Below are 22541 nucleotides of genomic sequence, written 5' to 3'. Positions count from 1 at the left end.
CTTCTCCAACAAACTCGACAACATCATCCAACATTTTGAAAACTTTATCAGCTGTTTTTGAAATGTCTGAAGTGTCAAGTGAATAAAGAAAAATCGTCCCTCTAGGACTATTCACCAAGAAGTTGCAAATAGAACGTCTTTTTCTATCCGTTCAACCATTAGACATAATTGTACATCCAGTTTTCTTCCACTCCTCCTTATATTCCTCAAGATTTGCATCTGTTTTCTTCACATCTTGTTTCAAGAGTTTCTCTCTAATATCATGATAAGATGGTGGTTTGTATCCAACTCCATACTTACCAATCATTTCACACATCTTTGCAAATGCTGGATTTCTAATTACATTAAAAGGAATGACACTGGTGTAAAAGAATTCAGCAACTTGAGCATCAACTTCTTCTTTGAATCCTTTTTTCATCATTTGATTTATAGTTGCTTGAACTCCCCCCTTACTAGTAGTAGTAACTTTTTCTTTTCCTTTAAAACCGAATACCTTGTGTCCTCCTTCAAGACTGTCACTTTCTTCCTCGTCTTCACCGATATTTATCTTTCTTTTCTTTAATGAAGCATTCTTAGCTTCTGCAACTATTTTTATCATCAAATTCTTAATTTCATCCGGAACAAAAGCACAAGGTTCAGAATCTTCTCTAGTTCCAGCAAGATGATGCTTAAATCTAAATATGCCTTCACTTACAATCTTTGAGCAATAGTTGCATTTCACCTTTCTTCCATTACCATTAACATCAAGTCCATGTTTCCATCCAATATCAGATCGATTTCCCGGAGCATTTTTACTTCTACTTCTAACTGATGAAGATACACTTGGATTAACTTCTCCGGAATTTGATGCGTTTCCCGACATAGTGAGATAAGCTTTTTCACTATAAATATAAAAAATAAAATGTCCAAAAGTTAAAAATATTGTGGAAGCACGGTTTTTTTAACAGTCCAGGGAGCAACGCTTTATTTTTGAAAAAAATAAAAAGAATGATGCACTGTAGTGTTGTAAAGTGGTGCAATGTTTTAAAAACAAATTACTATTAAAATATATGTTGCAATGCCCGTAACATCAATTATTAAAAAATTGATATATAAAAAATTATTAACCCCACATGAAATTATCAAAAAATTATTTGTTGCAGTGTCTGTAACATCAATTCAACTTAAAATATATAAAATAATATATGTTGCAGTGGCATGTGAACTCAAAGTAAAGTTGTAGTGCCATAAGGCCCGTGACATCAACTCATCTTAAAAATCAATAAAAAAAAATACATGTTGCAGTGTGAGTGCCAGTGCCAAAAGTGTTTAAAATATACTTTGTAGTGGTGCCCATGAACCCAAATTTCAGATTTTAGTGAAAGAGGGTTTCGACTTACAGAACCCAGAAGGATGAGAATGAAGGCGCGACGGAGGCTGAGTTCAAACGTCGAGATCGACGACCGGTGGACTACGAACCTCATGAATGAGGAAGCGACGAATGGCGAGATCGAACGAGATAGAAAGCGAGAGTGCGAGAAAGAAGATGAACAATGAAAACCAAGATGAACAGTGAGTGAATGTTTTAAAAAACCTAATCTGATGCGTCCTTAAAACGTAGTCGTTTTCTGTTTTCGAATTTTTTTTCCAAACTCGCACAATCGGAACCAAACTCGCGATTTTAGGCGAGTTTAATGAGTCAACAACCGAGTCTACCGATCCTACTCTAAAAACAAGTTTGCTTACGAGTTAACTCGAAAGCATAGTCTGAACTCGTAAACTCGACCGAGTTAACGAGTTAACTCGCGTTTTCGATAACCATGCTCTAGACCAACCCAGTTTAAGCCAGTGAAGTTCGTCGTGATGGGAGATGCGAGATCGGAAGATAGGACTGTTTTGTGTTTTGGGATTGAAGGAAGAGACTAGGGAGAGAGAGGGAAAAAGGCTGACAAACACTCAGTCAATATAAGAAAAAAAAGTTGTCTCTGTTAGCCACATCATCATATTTTTAAGGGTGTTAATTTCCAAGGACTAAAATCAAAGTTTACTAACGAAAGATGACTAAAATGTACTTTATTTTGAAAGAGGGACTAAAACCAAAACCGCTTGATAATATAGGGACTAAAAACATATTTAACCCTTTATTAATTAATTAAACTAAGAAAATCCAAATAAAAATATCGAAGTTAATTATTTAAAACTAAAATAGGTATTAGAGTGGTATTAATGAAATCAAAATTTATAATAACTACATTAAAGTATAAATTTTAAGTGTTTGATTGTATTGAATCAAATTATCGATAATTATATTGATATTTTAAGAGACAAAATCATATAAAATGCAAACTAAATCAGAGGTTCAAGTTTTTATGATTTTGCATAAAATATAATTAAACATAAAAATATAAAATGTAATTAAGTTTGGTTTGGTTTAAATTAAATATAAAATCTGAAGAAAAATATTTGGTTTAAATAAACTTTTTCATCATATAAAATTGTGAAACATGTTTTATAAAAAAAAAAAACATGTAAAGTAGTAAATATTTGATCATGAAAATACATATACTGGATTGTTTATAATTTCTACATTTTCTCTTATTTGTAAACAAACTAGATCAAATTATCAATATATAAAATGTTTGTAAGAAATAACAAGAAGCACCAGTGGTCTAGTGGTAGAATAGTACCCTGCCACGGTACAGACCCGGGTTCGATTCCCGGCTGGTGCATTCCGTTGAGAACTGTGATGAAAGATGCATATGATTGATGGGTCCATCACATGTTCATCTCAAAAACATAGATGAAACATATGCAGATCTGAGTTCTCTTTTTTCGTTTTCTTTTTGTTTACTTGCTGTTGCTTCAGAATCTGCAGCTAAATTCTATAGAGTTTGGTGGATCATTGATGAGCCATGCTGCATCTCAACTACATAATTTCTGCATGCATACGTGTAGATCGCAAATTCAGAGATATATATAGTTGAAGTAATGAATCGCTAACAATACATGAGAGATCTTTGAGCCTCAAATTTCATGTTTTGTAATACAAACAGTGATTTGGTGTAAGAAAAAATAATGAATATAACAAATAATAGTTTTCTAAAATTCTTATCTTCCAAAGATTGATTTTTTTTTTCTATTTTTCTGAATAAATTATACAATTCTTCTATATTTGTTTATGTTAGAATAAATAATATACTTTAACAATTCAAATATTCTGGATGCCCTTTTTCTTCTGCTTATCGTTTTGTATGCTGTCATGAAATCCTATAAACCACTACTTTTAATATAAAAGAATTTATACTTTCTAATACAGTTTTTAAATATTCATCTTAAATGAATTTCAAAACCAAAGGGTTAATTCAAAACCAATAACATTCCATAATTATAGATTCTTATGAGATATTGTTTAGAATTGTTTTGCATCCACAAAAGGAAAAACAAAAAGAGAGTTTCGAAACATGTTTTTTAGATAACTTATTGTGAATAAGATTATTGGTAAAATCTACCAGAGATGAAAGAAGAAGAGGAGACATTAATGTAGACAAATCATGGTAATGAAGAATATTACTTAAATGATTTTGATTCTTTTTAAGAACATGACATGTTATAAAATATAAATTGAAAGTCTAATATTAAATAGAAATGTGAAAGTCAAGTAACATAACAAGAATCCAAAAAAAAACACAGTATTAAGATTTTTTATTGGAGTACTGTCATATTATATTGCATTAATATAGAATATCCATGAACTACTCCTGTATGTATATATTCTCTCTGAGCTTCTAATGTTAATGTATTGAACATCCTTAATCTGTGTCGTGAAGTAAACTCTATAAGTGTTGTCTATAAGCTTCTAAGAATGTTGATGTTCTTAAATTGTATGAATTATAGTCCTACAAATTTGTTCCAACTGTTTAATTTGACAGATAAGTAACAGCAGCTGTGAATTATTTACTTGAAAATCAATGATCCACCAAACTCTATACTAATTTAGTACAATTTAGCTGCAGATTCTGAAGCAACAGCAAGTAAACAAAAAAAAAAGGAAAAAAGAGAGAACTCAGGTTTGCATATTTTTCATCTATGGTTTTGAGATGAATGAGTGATCAACCCATCAATCATATGCATCTTTCATCACAGCTCTCAAAGAAATGCACCAGCCGGGAATCGAACCCGGGTCTGTACCGTGGCAGGGTACTATTCTACCACTAGACCACTGGTGCTTTCTGTCATTGTATAGAAATATGTTTTCAAATTTTATATTTAATTTAAACCAAACCAAACTTAATTACATTTTATATTTTTATGTTTAACTATATCTTATGACAAAAACTTGAACCGGTTTGTATTTTATATGATTTTGTCTCTTAAAATATCAATATTTTAATAATTATCGATGATTTGATTTAATACAATCAAGCACTATAAATTTTAATTTTAATTTGGTTATTAAATTTTGATTTCACTAATACTGCTCTAATACATATTTTACTTTAATTAATAGATTATTAGATATCTATAAATAATACAATTAGAGTTGTCAAAAAAATTCTAAAGGTTAATAAAAACAAAAAAAAAATAAAAAGTTAAAAATTTAACTAAAGAGAATAAAACAGTAGTCTTTTGTTTTGCTCGATATGACTTCATATAACTTAAAGATAGCCAACAAAAAGTGTAAATGATGGTTATAGTTAGGGATAACAGGTTGGATTGGACACGAATAGTGTGATACCTGAACTCGATCCGCATGCAAAAAAAGTATTTGTTATTCGTTCCGTTACCCGTCAGGTACCTGTGTAAAAAAAACTCGCGGATTTTTTTCAACCTGCGGATACCCATTTTCAACCAATAAATATTTAAAAAAAAAAAAATATATATATATATATATATATATATATATATATTTTATTATTTTTTTAAAGAGATAATGCCACAATGGCTTCTCCAAATCTCACAAAAACCCTCCCAATCCCAAAGAAACACCCAAATTCCCTCCCGCAAAACCCCTTCCCCTCCTCCCTCCCCGACAACGACACATCAAAACCCCCAAATTCCTTTTCGTTCTGGTTTGGACCTGCAGGAAACATCTTTTTTCTCCAATCGTTTGGCTTTGTTTTATTCGCAACAGGTGGCACAATTCTTCCTTCTTTTCCCTGGTTCTGCTTCATTCCACATCAGGGAGGCATTCCTCTTTTCTCTTTTCTTTAGGTCTGGCTTCGCAGGAATGAGAGGCGAGCTCTGGTGACCCAGGCGTAGTGTTCTCTTTGTAGCAATGTGCGTTGTAGTGGCGACTCTCCGAGGCTTCGAGGGTGTTCTCGTAACGGTGGGAATCGCAGAAGCCTCCTAACCCATAAACGGCGGGTTGAGTGTGGACCTTGTCATAATGGCGAGCGAAGGCACCAGTGACGTGTTGCAAGGGGTACCGACGCGACAACAGAGTGAATCGTGTTCCACGTGCTGCTTCAACAGCGACTGCCGCTATTCGATGGAGTGGTGGATCTGGTGCGGTGCAGGAGTGTCGTGAACTGGTGGATCCTGGTGACGCTCTTGAAGTTTTTGTTTGATGCAAATAAGGTGTTGAGGGGTGGAGGGTACCTTTGGGTGGAAACCCTAGTTCTATGACGGCAGGGCAGGTAGAGTGAATGAGAAAAAAATGAGATTTAGGGTTTGCTTGAGTACTGAGAGAGAATAAGTATGAAAACAGGGATAAAATTGTAATTTTATTTTTCAAACAGGTAACGGGTACCTGTGGGTACGGATAGTATGATACCTGAATATGACCCGTTAACAAGCGGGTATTAAAATACCCGCTACCCATAGGTACCTCTTACCCATGGGTACTAAATACCCTAAGCGAATTTTATCCGCGGATACCCGCGGGCACAGTTTTTTTTGCCAACCCTAGTTCTAGTCCAGCTAAGCTCTTACTTTTAATTTATAATAAACTTAAACACCAGTCATAAATAGCAGGAAAAACCTTGTCGCAATTTCGGTAGGAGATAAGTTGAGCAAGAGAAACGTGAACACAAGCTTGAGAAGAGACTATCTTAACAAACAAGACTAGAGACAAGTTTGGTAGGACAAACCTGAAGACAAGTTCGGCCCAAATACAACATAAAGTCGACCCACCAAGATCTCATGCAAGCGGCCCCACTCGACACTCATATAGGCGATTTCATCAATTGTATGCTGCAAATCATACACCACCCATAAGGGATATAAAAATCATTAGAAACTTTGTTTAAACTAAAATTCTTTCACCACATAGAATTTTAATGACAAAGTTTAACCTCTCAAAAATACAGTTTCTATCACTTTCACACACACCATAGGAAGGGACATAATTGATTAAAATAAATTTAGTGCTATCAGAACTAACAAGAGACTTATTTTTACCCATATGAACCTTATTCATGGGATCTCCAATCACAAAGGTTGGGTTACCATCACTTGTTTGTTTGCAAGTGGCTTAAGTCTGATTCCCTTCGATGTTTCTAATATCATTTGTCTTCTCAGGGGTTTTGTCAGAGGATCTGCTAGATTCCATTTTGACTTCACATAATCAATGGAAATAGTTTCACTCTTTAGCAACTGCTTCACCAAATTATGTCTCAATTGTCTATGTTTATTCTTTCCATTGTAATTCTTGTTTTTAGCTATAACTATTGCCGATTGGCAATCACAGTGTATTGACACCGATGGGGTTGGTTTCATTCCTAGTGGAATGCTCACTAAGAAGTTTTTCAGCCACTCAGCCTCATTACCAGCCATCTCAAGAGCAACAAACTCAGATTCCATTGTTTATCTTGCAATAATTGTTTGTCTGGTTGATCTCCATGTAATCGCACCACCCCCAAGTGTAATACATAACCACTAGTGGATTTTGTCTCATTTGAATCAAAGATCCAGTTAGCATCACTGTACCCTTCTAGTATAACGGGAAATTCACTATATTCAATGGCATAATCCATCGAACCTCTTAAGTATCTCATAATCATAAGAAGTGCATCCCAATGTTCCTGATTTGGACATTGAGTGTACCTACTCAGTCTACCTACTACATAAGCAATATCAGGTCTAGAAAAGCTCATCAAGTGCAGTAAGCTCCCAATTATCTGGGCATACTGAGGCTGAGATAATGATTCTCCTCTATTTTTCATTAATTTAAAATTAGAATCATAAGGGGTACTCACTTTTCAGGTCATAAAACCCAAACTTCTTAAGAAGTTTCTCAATGTATTGTTCTTAAGATAATAATATACTATTTCCCTTCCTTATGATTCTAATACCTAAAATCACATTGGCTTCACCCATGTCTTTCATTTCAAATTTTGATCCTAGAAACAATTTTGTTCTACCGACAATCTTATTGCATGTACCAAAGATTAACATGTCATCCACATACAAGCATATAATAACACTATCACCATTTTCAGATTTAGAGTACACACATTTATCAACATCATTAAGTGAAAAACCATTACAGAGCTACACATTATCAAGTTTTTCATGCCATTGCTTTGGTGCTTATTTCAACCCATACAAGGATTTTAAGAGTTTACATACTTTCTCCTCTTGACCAGGTACAACACACCCTTCAGGTTGAGTCATATAAAATTCTTCCTCTAAATCACCATATAAAAAGTTGTTTTAACATCCATCTGATGGATCACTAGTTTATGGATAACTGTTAGAGCTAATAACACTCTAATAGAGGAAATCCTAATCATAGGAGCAAAAGTATCAAAGTAATATATGTTGTGTTTGTGAGTAAAACCTTTTGCCACTAATCTTGCCTTATATTTTTCTATGGATCCATCAGGGTGATATTTCTTCTTAAAGATCCACTTACAACCAATGACTTTTGTTCATTTAGGAAAATCTACTAAAGTCCAAGTATCGTTTTTCGAATTGATTCAATTTCAGTCCTGATGGCCTTATCCCACTGTTTTGCATCAGGAACACTAGTAGCTTCTACAAAGCTTGTTGGATCACTATCAAAGAGATAAGTATAAAAGTCATCTCCAATAGGAAGCTTTCTTTCTCTATGTTTTACTTCTTCTCAAATCCTCATTCATGGTATCATTATTATTATTATTATCATCATCAACATGTTGAGACATCTCACTAACCTTTAAGGGAAACACATGTTCAAAAAACTCAGCATTTGTCGTCTCCATTATAGAATTTCTCTCAAGAATGTTACTTTTAACAACTAGAAACCTGTAGGCAGTACTATGTTCAACATAACCTAAGAATATGCAATCAGCGGTTTTAGTGCCTATTTTCCTTTTCTTAGGATCAGGTAACATCACCTTAGCTAAGCACCCCCACACTCTTAGATATTTAAGGTTAGGTTGGTAACCTTTCCAGAACTCATAAGGAGTTTTACCGGTTTTCTTATGGGGTATTCTATTTTGTAAAAAACATGCAATAAGCAAGGCTTCTCCCATAAGGTTATCAGGTACACCAGAACTAACAAGAAAGCATTCATCATTTCCTTAAGGGTTCTATTTTTTCTCTCGGCTACCCCATTAGACTCGGGTGAATATGTTGGGGTCACTTCATGGATAATTCCTTGTTTAACACAAAATTAATTAAATAGTAGAAACTCATCACCTCTATCTGATTTAATCCTCTTAATTTTCTTATTCAATTGATTTTTTTCTTCTGCTTTATAGGTTAAAAACACATTAAAGGCTTCATCTTTATGTTCGATTAAGTAAACTTTGGTGGATCTATAATAATCGTCTATAAAGGTCACAAAATAATTTGTACTTCCTCTAGACATGGTTTGTTTCATATCAGCTAGATCAGTATGAATTAACCCTAACAATTTAGTTTGACGTTCTACAAAAAACATGTTTTCTTTGTTAGATAGATTCTACACATATATCACACTTACTACTCTGTTTATCATACATATTAATTAATCCTAGTCGTTGTAATTTCAAAACATACGACGAATTCACAGGTCTTAATCTAGCATGCAATATATTATACGAGTCAACAATATAAGCAGAAGAACTTGATTCATTAATATTTTCATAAACATTTAGAATGAAGAGTCCTTGATCACAATATCTCTTCCCCACGAAAACATTTTTTTTTCATAATGATTTTGTCAGACTCAAATGACATTTTAACCCCCACCTTTCCCAGTAGTGCTACAGAGATTAAATTAACTTTGATTGATCACACATGTAGCACATCACTCAAGGCCAAAGTCTTTCCAGATGTGAGTTTGAGAAAAACCTTTTCTTTTCCCAGAACATGAGTGGTGCTGGAATCACCGAGGTAGACATGTTATTCTCCATCCCCTACACTAGTGTAAGAGGTAAAGACATTTTTGTTTTTTTTATGTTATAAAATATAAATTGAAAATCTAATATTAAATAGAAATGTGTAAGTGAACCAAAAAAAAAAAGAAACACTCAGTAAAAGCATACTAATTTAGTACAATGTAGCTGCAGATTGTGAAGCAACAGCAAGTAAACAGAAAAAAAGGAAAAAAGAGAGAGCTCAGATCTGCATATGATTCATCTATGTTTTTGAGACGAATGAGAGATCAACCCATCAATCAAATGCATCTTTCATCATAGCTCTGAACGTAATGCACCAGCCGGGAATCGAACCCGGGTCTGTACCGTGGCAGGGTACTATTCTACCACTAGACCACTGGTGCTTTTGTTTGAAGTCATCAATAGATATATTTTTATATTATAAGAAGATGTTAATAAAAGGCTTTTTCATTTCTACTAAAAGGCCTTTTCATTTGTATTGAATTTACTTTATTTTAGTCATATCTAATAAAATTTTATTTGACTAAAAAGATAATTAAATGTCTATTTCTCTATGATGATGTAGAAATTTTAAATCCCAGATTAAATTGATAATCATATAATAAAAAATATTATTTAGCTTATTATCTTATCTATTTTTATTTACAAAGACGTAAATTTAAATTACAGTTTCATTAAAATAATAAATTAAATAATTACTATCTATATATGTTAAATATAATTTAAAAATCTTATATAAATTTTTATAATATAATTCAGTTAAAATTTATTTTTTGATAATTCTCATAATTTATAAAAATCATAACTAGGTCAATTCTTAAATAATTGTATGTATTTTTAATTAAGGTTCTCATTTAATCAGAATTAATGTTACATTCTAATATTGTTTAATTTATGTTCACCTCTACTAATTAAGTAATTGTTTAATTCTAATATGATTTATCTTATCATATCATATTTTATTATCTTATATAATCTCTCCTAAGCATGTTTCTCAAAGGCACTACAATAGTGCTGACCCCTTCAGCTTTGTGGTTTATGTTTTTTAACTTTATTTCAAAAATTGGTGGGAGACTCCAATAAAATCATGTTCCGGGTAAGTAATTTGTAGAAGTAGGTGATCATAATGAATAAAAGAACCTATTCAGCCTTGTTAGTTTTGTACGGATTGAAAATTTGAGACTAATGCAATTTTAATGTTGTTTTTTCAAGATAAAAAGTGGATTCTGTGTTAAAAATCTTATCTCGATTAGAGATAAAGTCGTATTATTATGTAAACTTTATTTTACAAACCAATTTTGTGAAGTTTAATTAGATTTAAATTTCGTTTCTATTATTCTGTTTTAAAATTAATTTAATAAGTTAAGAAGAAAAATCTGGAGTTTAAAGATTATGTTGAATTATAGATAAAAATTTAAATTATATATTTCATATTTTAGTAAAATATAAAATATTTAGATATTTTATAATCAAGTAGTAAATATTTAGTTAGATAATATACTATAAGTATTAAGGGCACGTGGTGCCAATTCTAAGCATTATTTGTTTGTCTGCTTATATTATCATCGGTTGGTGGTTTTATTGGTATTTGGGTTACTTTTACCATATATGGGTCTTATTATTGTTTTATTTTATTGAGATACTCCTAATGCATGAGTTAAATATTGTAACCTTCCATAATCATTTTAAAGATTTCCATGATTATACTACCATCCTTTATGATAACCATCGTACTAAACAAGGAGGTATTTTTTAACCTTTCTTTTTAGTTCAAAAATTCAGTTATACTATTTAATTGTTTCGCGAAATTTTGGTTGTGATTAATGTCTAATGGGATTTTATCATCATTCCTCTTCTACACTTTGAAGTCTATTTTTTTATATTCAGACTTTATGCGATGGGTTTAATATTTTATTTCTCTTTTTTTTTCACTTGAGTCTATTTGGCTTAATAAGTAGAAACTTGTTGGTGAAAAAGAAGATAAGAGTTGGCTTTGGAATTGGGTGTACGTGAGATCATTTATTTTTTTTTTTATAAAATCATAAAGTTATATACAAATTTTTTCCTATGTAATTACATACGAATATTTTCATATATAATTATATACAAATTCTTTTGTATGTAATTATATATGGACTTTACATACGGATTTTTCCATATGTAATTATATCTTGATAAATCTCTATTTAAGTTATATACGAATATATCCATATATAATTTAGTTACGATAGTTTTATATACGAATTTTTGTCCATATGTAAATCTTATATAACTTAGTGTTATATAGCATTTTGAGTCTTATATACGAATTTTGGCTGTATGTAATTCAATTTTTTCTTGCAATGCTTGGTGACGTAAGTTGAGTAGTACGACACAAATTTGACAGCATAATAATAATTTATCCAAAGGTGAATTTACATGAAGGGAGGTATCTCTATTTATAAGCTTAGGTAACCCTAAAGGTTTTTTTAAATCGTAGAAGCAAAACCTTAATGCTCTAACTTAGAAACCAAGGTAAAATCCTCTTCATTAGAAGGATGACACATAATCACTACTAAGAAGAAATCATTTGTATTAGGAGCATGACATATAACCCCTACTAAGGAGAAATCTTCTCCTATAAGAACATGACATATGACCATTACTAAGGAGAAATCATTTCCATTAAGAGCATGTCACATGACAATAACACGTGTCTCAAAAAAAGATAGCAACTTGGAGACTACTCTAGTTAATGACCCACAAGCTTCTAGAAGGTTTATTCTCCAAGCTAAGGATTTTAACCCAGATCCATGTGTCTCCATAGGGTCATCTCCTTTAGGCCTAAAACCCTACACTACAAATCGATGCTTGTTATGACTTTGGCAAGTGTACCAAATCGTTTCAAGTAATAAAACCGGTAAGACCGGATATCGTTTCCCAAGAGACTCGTTGCACTGGACAATCGTATAATTTCTAACTAACCTAGACTACAGAATGCTTCCACAAATTGAGTTTTGGTTCAATTAAAGTAACTATAAAACATAAATGATAAAAGTGATCTTAAGCACTCAAACACTTGGAAATGGTAAGATTAGAGATGATATGGAATGATATTGTTGGGGGTATGATTTCACCTACTTCACTCTTATGTATAGAAAAAAATCACTTCCTCTTCATTAATATGTCAATGTCAATCTACTAGTTTACTCAAACCCCAATCCTTTGGTAGAAAGAGCTTAGACTTCCTCATTAGACTCCAATCCCTTGGAAAACCTAACGATTAGTTCCGCATTAAGAAATGAGATTTTAAGACAACCAAAGGTCCTAGTTCTATCCCTAGATACTATTTCCTTTAGGTGTTTAACCCAAGTCAAGATTTACCCAACATTTTCCAATATCAAGTAAACCCTAAAATCATGTCATGGGTAGCAACTTCACAACAAGCATTAAGAGAAGGAATTAAACACTAACAATCAATGAAAGAGGTATATATTCATTCAAAACAAAATGTTTTACATAAGAGTTTAATGGTTACATTAATCCCCCAACAATAATGAAACTAGCTCTCCATGAATGGAGAGCTCAAGCTTACAACAATGGTGGAAATGGAAGAAAGAAGAGAACCCAAGGATGAAGAAGAACTGTTCCCACAGCTCCAAGCTTGCCTCTAAGAGCTCCCAAGCAGAGAAAATGTGTCTGGGTAGCCAAAGATGCAAAGCCCCTCGCGTTTTAGGTCTAAAAAGACCTAATTTTTCCACATCAGCATTGCCACCACTCAGCTGTACCCCAGCTGCAGACTTCCAGAGAGCTGGGCGCTCAGCTGCACCCTAGTTGCAGCCTTCCAGAGAGCAGGGCGCTCAGCTGTACCCCAGCTGCAGCCTTCCAGAGAGCAGGGCGCTCAGCTGTACCCCAGTTGAACCTCAACTACAACACTCCAGAGAAGAATGAGACTCAGCTGCACCTCAGTTGTACCCCAGCTGTAGCAATTATCTTTTCTCAAAATTTTCTCTTTTACATTCATTCAAACTTTGTGATTCTTCCATTCCTCGAATCGGCCAACAAGCTTCATGTATGTGATCTAACAACCAAAAAGTGGGGATCTGTGATGAAATTTAAATTAATTCAACTTAAGGTGTAACTACTTACAAACTTAACAAATTGAGGCATAAAGAAGGTGCAAAGTTAAGAAAGAGTTGACATTATCTCTCAATTCAATATTGAAATCATGGTAAAATATGTCCTTATCAATGCTCAAATACAAGGCTTAAAGGAAACCTTAGATTGCTTGACCCATTATACAAGGCCTAAAATAAACCTAATCTACTAAGAATTCATTGATAGTCCATGATGATAAGAGTTTGGGTCCACTTTCCACATATAACTCAAACTCTTCTTGAGTATGCTTGGCCATGATTAAGGGATATGCCATTAATAAGTGAAACATGTTATATCATTGATGTTAAGATCCATAAAGAAAGGTCTCAACTGTATAGTCTCATACCTATATAGTCTCCAGATCCCTCTCATTCCGGTGTATGTTCGATTCGTCCATGTGCCCCTTCCACTGGAAGCCTACCAGGAGTCGCTCCTTGTATGTGTCCCCTGCATCATGCCTCTTGCACCGACGATCACTTCCCACCCTCGTCAGTGCCCAGGTGTCACAAATTTCATTATGAAGAGTGGATTTGAACAGGATAGTGCCTTCAAATATGACCTTTAATGAAAACTTAAGAAAATATTTCATATGATTGAGTTGTTGAAAGTTTTATGTATACTCACCTTTCATTTACAATGGGAGTTTTGGAAGAGTACTTATGAAGTTGATCATTGAAAAGTTATAAATAAAATGAAATATCTTCAAAGAGCAAAGAATTATATGTTTATTTTATATATATATATATATATATATATATATATATATATAAATAAAGTGATGACAGATAAACTACTTTGATCTAAGACATCATTGATTGCCTTAATAATAAAAATCTACGTTTGGTTAGATTTTAACTAATTTGTGGAATTGTATTTTGTAGGAGTATAAAATAAGCCATGAGTGTTATTTCAATTATGACATAGAATTGAAGAGTTTTATGTTTAGATCTAGAATTTTGGACTATATTACTAATTATTAAAATTGAATTTTGATAACCTTGTTGAAATATCTATTGATAAAAATGACAAAGATGAAATCTAAAATATATAAATATAATTATTAGAGAACGTGTTAAAGAAAATAGGATGTTCATTAAACAAGTTAATATTAATTTAATGATTATCAAATCATTAAATTAAAAACATGTCACCAGATGATTTTAAGATCATGTAACACAATAACAGTTGATTTCATGATGTGACAATAATTATTTATATTTTTTAAAAAAAATATCTTATTTAATTTTATATTTTCTCTACATATATTTTGTTAATTTATTTTGAGATATATTATTTAATTTTAACTTATGATAAATATATGGTTTATTTATTAATGAAGAGTTAGAATTGTTGAAAGTCTCGTATCAATTAAAAATAGAATTAATTTATAATATATAAGAAAATGTTAATCTTATTTTACAATTTAATTTTGTAAAATTAAACTATATTTAAAATTTATTTTTTAACATAATATTAAAGCGATGAACTAAACCTAACCGAAGGAAGTTTGTTGTTTAATTTATTTATTGTTTCCTTAATATACTATGATGGATGAGAGATAATTATTCAAAGTAAAAGAATTTGTAATCGTAGTTGATGTATTTGGTTTATTGTTAATAGAATAATATACGTAGTGAAGAATTTGAATTTTTTCTCTCAATTTTAATAAGTGAATCCCAAATTTTTTGGACTAATTCCTCACTAAATCTTAAGAATTTTTCTCATTTTTTTACATGAGGGAATTATAAACTTTTAGCAATGTTTTATTTTCCTTATCAACACCGTCTTGAATTATAATTCAAAAACGATTTGAAATCCTTTTTAAACATGGTCTAATTGTTACATATATTGAATTCATTATTATAAAATATAAGAATTCTATCAGCCAAATATACTTGTGAATGTTTGAGCTTTTTAATAGATAAAAGTCTATAAATATTATGTAAAACAAGAACAATAAAAAAACAAAAGCATGAATAAATTAGATAAAAAATTATATGAATGACAAATTAATCACAAATAACGTAAATGATATTCAAATTATTTAAAAAAATATTGTTTAAATATCATTAACCAACTTTTATAACCTTTTTATCTCATTTTATAAAACGATTTTGGTTTAAATTACTATTGTCCCTGTAGTTTTTTTAATTAGTATTAAATTTATTTTATTTAATAATTTTTGTAACGATGAAGGCATTTGAACTTTCAAATATTCAAATGTATGATTTTTTATATATTCAAATATTATTAAATAAAAAAAAGTGATCTTTAAATGCTAAATTTAAGTGATAAAGATATTTGAATAAAAATAGTTTTTAGTCTCCAATAAAAAAAACTAAAATAATAGATCTTAAATTATAGAGAACAAATAATTTATTAAAAGATTAGACTAAAATGCTATTTATGTCAAAATTTAAGACATAAGAAAAAAACTTTATGTAACAAGGACGTTTATAAAAATTTCAAAACGACGTCACTTCTGCTCACTTTATCTTCTTCTGGTTCAGTGAGCTGCTCAGAACTCAGCGGTTGCAGAAATGGCTACCTTTTCTTCTTCCCTCGCTCGCTTCTCCGTTATCTCGCAACCTTCCTCCAACTCACAATATATCCTCTTCAACGTCGCTCCTCGAACCGGAACCCCCAATTTTAGAAACGGCTCGGCCCGGTTCAGGTGTTCAGCGGGACAGACCGGGTTCTTCACGAAACTGGGGCGTTTGATTAAGGAGAAGGCGAAGAGTGACGTGGAAAAGGTGTTTTCGGGATTTTCCAAGACTCGCAACAACCTCGCCGTCATCGACGAGCTTCTGCTCTACTGGAACCTCGCCGACACCGACCGAGTCCTTGACGAACTCGAAGAGGTTCCTCTTATTCATTTCTAAACACATTTTTTTTTTTAGTTTTATATATTTTATTTAGAATTTAATTTTCATGCATTCACGTTGTCCTAAATACTGTGTGTGCAACGCTGAACGGAACATGTTTGTATTTTTAAGAATTTCTTTATAAATTGATATTAAATTAAGGATATAAATTCTCTCGACTAAATTCTTTTATGGATTTATTTTTAGTTCTTATGCATAAGTTAATTTTTTGGATCATAGTAAAACTTGTTTTATTTTTTTATATGTAGTTTATGGAAAAAATTATCCAACCTTATGAATTAACTAGCATGTAATTCCTAGCTCAATTAATGGTTTCGAGTTCAGGTGCAAGTTTCTGATGTGCAGTTGCATTGATCACTCTTATGGAGAATTTAAACTTTGTTGTTTAAAGTAGTCTTACTTCGGTTGATCCAAATTGATTCTCATGCAACATTAAGTGATATCATAGTAAAAAGATTATCCTAATTATAAGAATTTTCACAAAAGCTATCATAAAACTCGACAATCTTAAAATTCATGTAAATACGCATTGCATGCTAATTAAATTATTTTCTTTATGAATATAGTTTTCATAAGCTACAGAGTTAGGATTTTACCAAAAATTTTGCATTTTAACTAAATTATTTATTTATTTATTGCAGGCTCTTTTAGTGTCTGATTTTGGCCCGAGAATCACTATTAAGATTGTAGAGAATTTGCGCGAGGATATATTTTCAGGGAAGCTTAAATCAGGGAATGAGATAAAGGTATAAATTGAAAAGAGTTGATTGAAGAGAGTCAGTCTTTGAATTTTATTAATTGCTAACACGCCTCAAATGTGCTTCAAATGGCATAAAGGACTCAAGGTTATGTTATTGTTGTTTAGCACGTGCTTGAGAGTTTGTTGGTTGTGTGTATGAATTGGATTCTATGGAGGGAAAGAGTTTTTGAAAATAAATTAGATTTTGAGAAAAAGGGTTGAAATGGTTGATGAACATTTAATATATTAGAGGATAATTCTTTATATATGTTTATTATTATTGGAAGATCACTTTTGTGTGCTCCTAATGTACTTAATGCTTTACTCTTTATTTAGTTCTTCCTATTTTATCTTATATTGTGAGTTTGTAATTTTGATTTATTTCTGTCTCGGAGTTTAACAATGCTTGATATGCTGTTTTTGCTGGGTTGTGGTTGGGCCTTAACATGGTCAGAACTAGTTACTGAAATCTCCCTTCCCCTATTTTATCAGGTCAGTTGATAATATATCAGGCATTTTCTAATTTTATGATATGGAATGTGTTGTGCATTAATTTGAATGGCATTAGGAAGCATTGAAGAGGAATGTTTTGGAACTGTTAACCTCCAAGGGAAGTAAAACCGAACTTCAACTTGGATTCAGGTGTGAGCATTTTCTACTTTTGCTATGAGACTAAATTTTATTGTCTTCACTTTTGTTCTTTATATTGGGTTAATTTTTTTTTTTTCGTGTTTAGGAAACCGGCTGTAATAATGATTGTTGGTGTTAATGGTGGAGGGAAAACAACATCTTTGGGTAAGAAAAATTCTTAAGTTGTTGATTCCATTCCGTGATAATTGAAATAAATAATTGAGACATTAGACAACATGCTGTTTTTTTCTTTCTTTATGTTCCACGTCAGATTTATTTCTCCAGAGTTCATGAATATGCCTACAAAGGTTATATTGTGTCAATTGGAAGTAAAATTATAAAAGAATAAAACTATGGATCACCGTGACTATTGTTAGTGTTATTATGCATACATTATAAATTCATAAAATCATTTGATGAAACTCTTCCTCCCTCTTCCAATAAGCAATCAAATTCTCTTTGTCTGTTTAGATATCCAAAACCATGCCAACTTGTTCAGCTTTTATTTGCAGGAAAGCTGGCCTATAGATTGAAGAATGAAGGGGCTAAGGTTAGATTATGTATTATACTATTTGAGTGTTGCTTTGGTCTTTGTTTTGATCTCCAACTGAAAGTTTGTTGGTCAACAGGACCTGCTGGGATTTCTCTTCTCTGAATTTTAAGAGCTTGTATAGTGATGTCATTGGGGAATCAATGAGTACCTATCAACTATTCAGATAAATATCATAAACAATGACTTGACCAAGAACCTTTTACACCTCTCTTTGGTCTTCTGCCCACTATTTTTTTGAGGTTTCCACTTCTAACTTGCAGAGAGATTAGCCCATCCTTCATAAATATTAATTTTCTCTTTCCTTCCATTTCTTCAATTACATTTTGTTTGATTGTAGAAAATACCTTGCCCTTATCCAGAATGACTATTTCTTTTATTAATTCAGGAGTCAGGAGTAAAACTTTCTCTTTGGATTCTTGAAAGATGCCAAGTATCTCAAATAAGAAAAATGGATCATAAGGAAGAGAATGCAAACACAAGGGCATAATGAAGAAGAAAATATTTGTAGAAACCATTAAAAAAAAATACTCTTCTTAATTACTTTCCTGAAATTTGGTTTTTAACAGAAACCAATGGAATTAGTTTATGATAGGTTCAAGGGAAATGTTTATATTAGGAAAAATGAAAGGGACAAACAATTATAACTGTATGTGGGTAGGTTTTGTTGTATCAGACTTTTATAAAGTCTGTGTAGACAGTTGTTTTTAACAGTTTTTTAGGAAGTTTTGTAAAGAGAAGGCTAGGGAGAGTCTGGTCCTCTCGAAAGATCAGGGCTAGTGTAACAATTTAGATTACTGTGCTTGTGTTTGTTTCATTGTTAATAAAGCTGTCTAATTTTTCTGGGTGAACATTCAAGAACCTGTCTTGGAAGTCTTTAAAAATCTGGGTACCTATCAGTTTATCAGACACTATCTTATGGGATAATGTTTGGTTGTGATCATACTTCCAAATTCCCCAGGGAAGTCCTTGAAGATTGTTAGTTGCTTATATTTAGTCCTCCGTGGTTTGATATTATCAAAATATATGAAGTTGGTCCTAGTTGGTGCATGAAGATTAATCCATGATCTCCTGGTCACAAGGAAGCAACTCTACTGTTGCCCCAAGGACCAACCTCTTTTTATTCAGAGAAGAGAATGCATTAAAACTCCTTGGTCTACTTTTTTTAAATATAGAAAAAATGTTGTTTATGTTCCTATGTACCTGTTATAATTTTAAAATCAATTTATCGTTTCAAGATTGAAAGGAATTGATGGATTTCGGTGTTCTCTTGTTTGAGCTATAATATCTTTTGTTGTACCATATTACCTTTTGTCACATATTTATGCTTCACAATTTAGGATTTAGACTTCCATGGTGGTCTTCCTTTCTTACTTTTAAAAATCTTCCAGATATTGATGGCGGCTGGTGATACATTTAGAGCTGCTGCTAGTGATCAGTTGGAAATATGGGCAGAAAGGACTGGATGTGAGATTGTTGTGGCTGAATCACAGAAAGCAAAAGCATCATCAGGTACAAATGGAGTTAAATTTGGATCTTGGATCTGCTGTTGATCACTTTTAAATTTTATAGCATCTTTATTTGGATATATTTTGCGTTGGCTTTGATACTAAATTTTCTTCCTACTGTATTACTTGCAGTGCTTTCACAGGCTGTAAAAAAGGGAAAAGAGCTCGGTTTTGATATAGTTTTATGTGATACATCTGGTCGTAAGTACAAGTTACACTTGCTCTTTGTGTTTAATGAACTATCTAGATATATTAGCAATGGGGATCATGTTATGTTCTCAGGTTTACACACTAATTACAGCTTAATGGAAGAGTTGATTTCCTGTAAAAAATCTGTTGCTAAAGTCATTCCTGGTGCACCCAATGTAAGCCAAGTTGTTTACTCTTTTTCACCCAACTTAATCTTGCTGCTGGTAAATGTTTGGGAACTGCTGAGCACTCGATCATCTATGCTTGTTTTTTGTATATGCTTATGGTTAAATATCCTAAAAACGTTTTATCTTCTTTTATTTTCTGGCAACTTTTTGGAGTAAGCTTTTAGACCTCTTGGTGGAAGTTGATGAATAATTATAACGTGGATGGTATTTTTCTTTTGTCTGTTTTGGTGAGATGGTGTCAAAGGATTTATACTAATACACCTACTTATTTTCTGTTAAATTTATTCTTCATTCGATAGTTGAACAGCATTATTAAACCTGACAGAAACTAACACCTTTTTTTCTTTATTATTATTATTATTATATTATCTTTCACCTTTTTTTCTTTACTATTATTATTATATTATCTTTCTGTAGCATCCTTTGCTACATCTCTTAATATAACTACTGTGTATGTTTTATGTAGTACTTATTTATTTGTCCTTAGTTCTCTTAGTAGTTTAGTAAATCTTGATGTGTGTGAATAAAAACGTCTTTCCTTGAACATGTTTTCCATTTCTCTTTTTCATTCTTGCCGAACAAACTCAGAAGTATATCATAAAACGAGGGTTTTGACAATGATTGCAGGAGGTCCTACTGGTTCTGGATGGGACCACTGGTCTGAATATGTTGCCACAAGCAAGAGAATTCAATGATGTAAATTCTACTTCTGCCTTTTAAATTTTATATTTGTTGAGTTTGGGGAAAATTTTCTTCAATCCCTCCTATCAGTATATGAGAATACCATTTGATATTTAGATTGTTTCTTTGGGAGAGTTATTGGATCTTTGACATTCAAACTAAAGATTGCATTTCAATATTGTAATTGAAACAGAAAATGGGAAGAGATTGTAGAACAAATCTAGATCAAATCTTGCAACCGGTAGTCAATGAGTTGTGCTTTCTTTGTACCTAGAGTTAAATATATACAAATTCCTCGGTAGTTTCACTGGATCATTTGATGCATATGGGGGAACATTTATGTAGTAATGGAATTCAATTTCTTAATTTATTTCTAAATGCCAACTTTTAACTTTTTTTCCCTCTTAAAACTAGGGAATATAAAATATGTATACTATGATACCTTCTGGTCCTTCTTGTGCAATGCTTTCTGAGGCCAAATCACGGTTATGGTTTAAACATGCAATTCTGATATTAGAGTTAATAGATGTAGTGCACAATTCAATCTGGAAAGATAAAGTATAAACACACCCTGAAATGGGTACAAAAGGAATACATTAGAATATAAAGCATAATACATCTTTGAAAAAAAATATCAGTAAGGGAATGAAGATTTAGTGGTGGTCAGTCACAAATATGTTGTAAGTTTCAGGTATACGAGTTCCTCTCAGTCTTATTATTCATTGCCTTACATATTTTTAGATATTCTCGCTCATAGTATCTCAACATTTAGTATTATATTTGCCTTCCGTATTAACTTGCTGTGAGCTTTATTAAAAAAATTTCTCTGAATCCTTTGACCTTGAGACAGGTTGTGGGTGTCACTGGTTTAATTTTGACCAAATTGGATGGCTCTGCAAGAGGTGGCTGTGTGGTATTCTCTTCATTTTCTTTTTCTCTTAATGGATATTTAATAGTTTTTGGAATGATTTTTCACTATTGGTAGTACTATTCGTTTCTGGGGTGGGGTGATCATGCTAAGGAATAATTTATGTTGGCAGGTCAGCGTGGTTGATGAGCTTGGAATCCCTGTAAAATTTGTGGGTGTTGGTGAAGGTGTTGAAGACCTTCAACCCTTTGATGCGGATGCCTTTGTCAATGCCATTTTTATGTAAACCAATATTGTGGCTCTGGTGTGTGCATCACGACTTGTCCTTTTCATTCTTTTCAGAATCGAGTTTGAATTATTTTCGAACTTTTTTGCAGTTGAATGTCATCCATACAATCTTCTTTCATAGCAACACCAGTTCATAGGCAAAAATGGCACTTTCTTATGGAACACTTCTTGGGAGTGGCCAGGCATTGCAAATTTGTTGACATGATTTTGAAGTGCCAGAGCTATTATGGCTCTCGAGACACGCTGAGTGTATATAATCTTCCTTTTGCATGCTGTGGCTGGAAGCAGTTCTGACAGTGCAATTGGGACACGAGGTTTATATTCACTCCTTTTATGAACCAAAGCATTTCATTGTGGTGTGCATGTATAGATTATGCTTGAAGGCAAATGTAAACAGTAAACACATCCTCCATTGTCTGTCAACACAAGCATCAACCAGGTAACTAATAAATAGAATTGAATATTTGTTATTTTGTTTTACATTTCAAAATCTTAACATGTTGTCACCCTTTGATTGTGCTTAGCATCTGACATTTAGGCGAGTGTCCATACGAGTACATCCTTGAGAAACATGCATGTTTGTTTTTACATTAA

The 22541-nt window shown here is 32.2% G+C and overlaps 1 protein-coding gene and 3 non-coding genes across 4 annotated transcripts; 2 read left to right on the top strand and 2 right to left on the bottom strand.

The window, feature by feature from the left end:
- The first annotated feature begins 2637 nt into the window (after positions 1-2637).
- On the top strand, positions 2638-2708 carry TRNAG-GCC. Its single transcript has one exon. It is a non-coding gene; the product is annotated as a tRNA-Gly (tRNA).
- A 1426-nt stretch (positions 2709-4134) lies between these two features.
- Positions 4135-4205, bottom strand: TRNAG-GCC. Its single transcript has one exon. It is a non-coding gene; the product is annotated as a tRNA-Gly (tRNA).
- Positions 4206-9596: 5391 nt separating this feature from the next.
- TRNAG-GCC lies at positions 9597-9667 on the bottom strand. Its single transcript has one exon. It is a non-coding gene; the product is annotated as a tRNA-Gly (tRNA).
- Positions 9668-15895: 6228 nt separating this feature from the next.
- Positions 15896-22429, top strand: LOC106774362 (cell division protein FtsY homolog, chloroplastic). The gene is made up of 12 exons (XM_014661335.2): positions 15896-16282; positions 16948-17052; positions 17614-17687; positions 17782-17840; positions 18188-18225; positions 19617-19737; positions 19866-19934; positions 20016-20098; positions 20738-20806; positions 21642-21704; positions 21832-21963; positions 22037-22429. Exons 1-11 carry the CDS (start codon positions 15962-15964, stop codon positions 21943-21945), a joined length of 1116 nt encoding a protein of 371 aa, XP_014516821.1. The 5' UTR covers positions 15896-15961; the 3' UTR covers positions 21946-21963; positions 22037-22429.
- The last annotated feature ends 112 nt before the right edge of the window (positions 22430-22541 follow it).

The sequence above is a fragment of the Vigna radiata genome, chromosome 9 (genome assembly GCF_000741045.1).
Source record: "Vigna radiata var. radiata cultivar VC1973A chromosome 9, Vradiata_ver6, whole genome shotgun sequence".
Lineage (NCBI taxonomy): Eukaryota > Viridiplantae > Streptophyta > Magnoliopsida > Fabales > Fabaceae > Vigna > Vigna radiata.
This window is presented reverse-complemented; position numbering and strand designations above follow the sequence as displayed.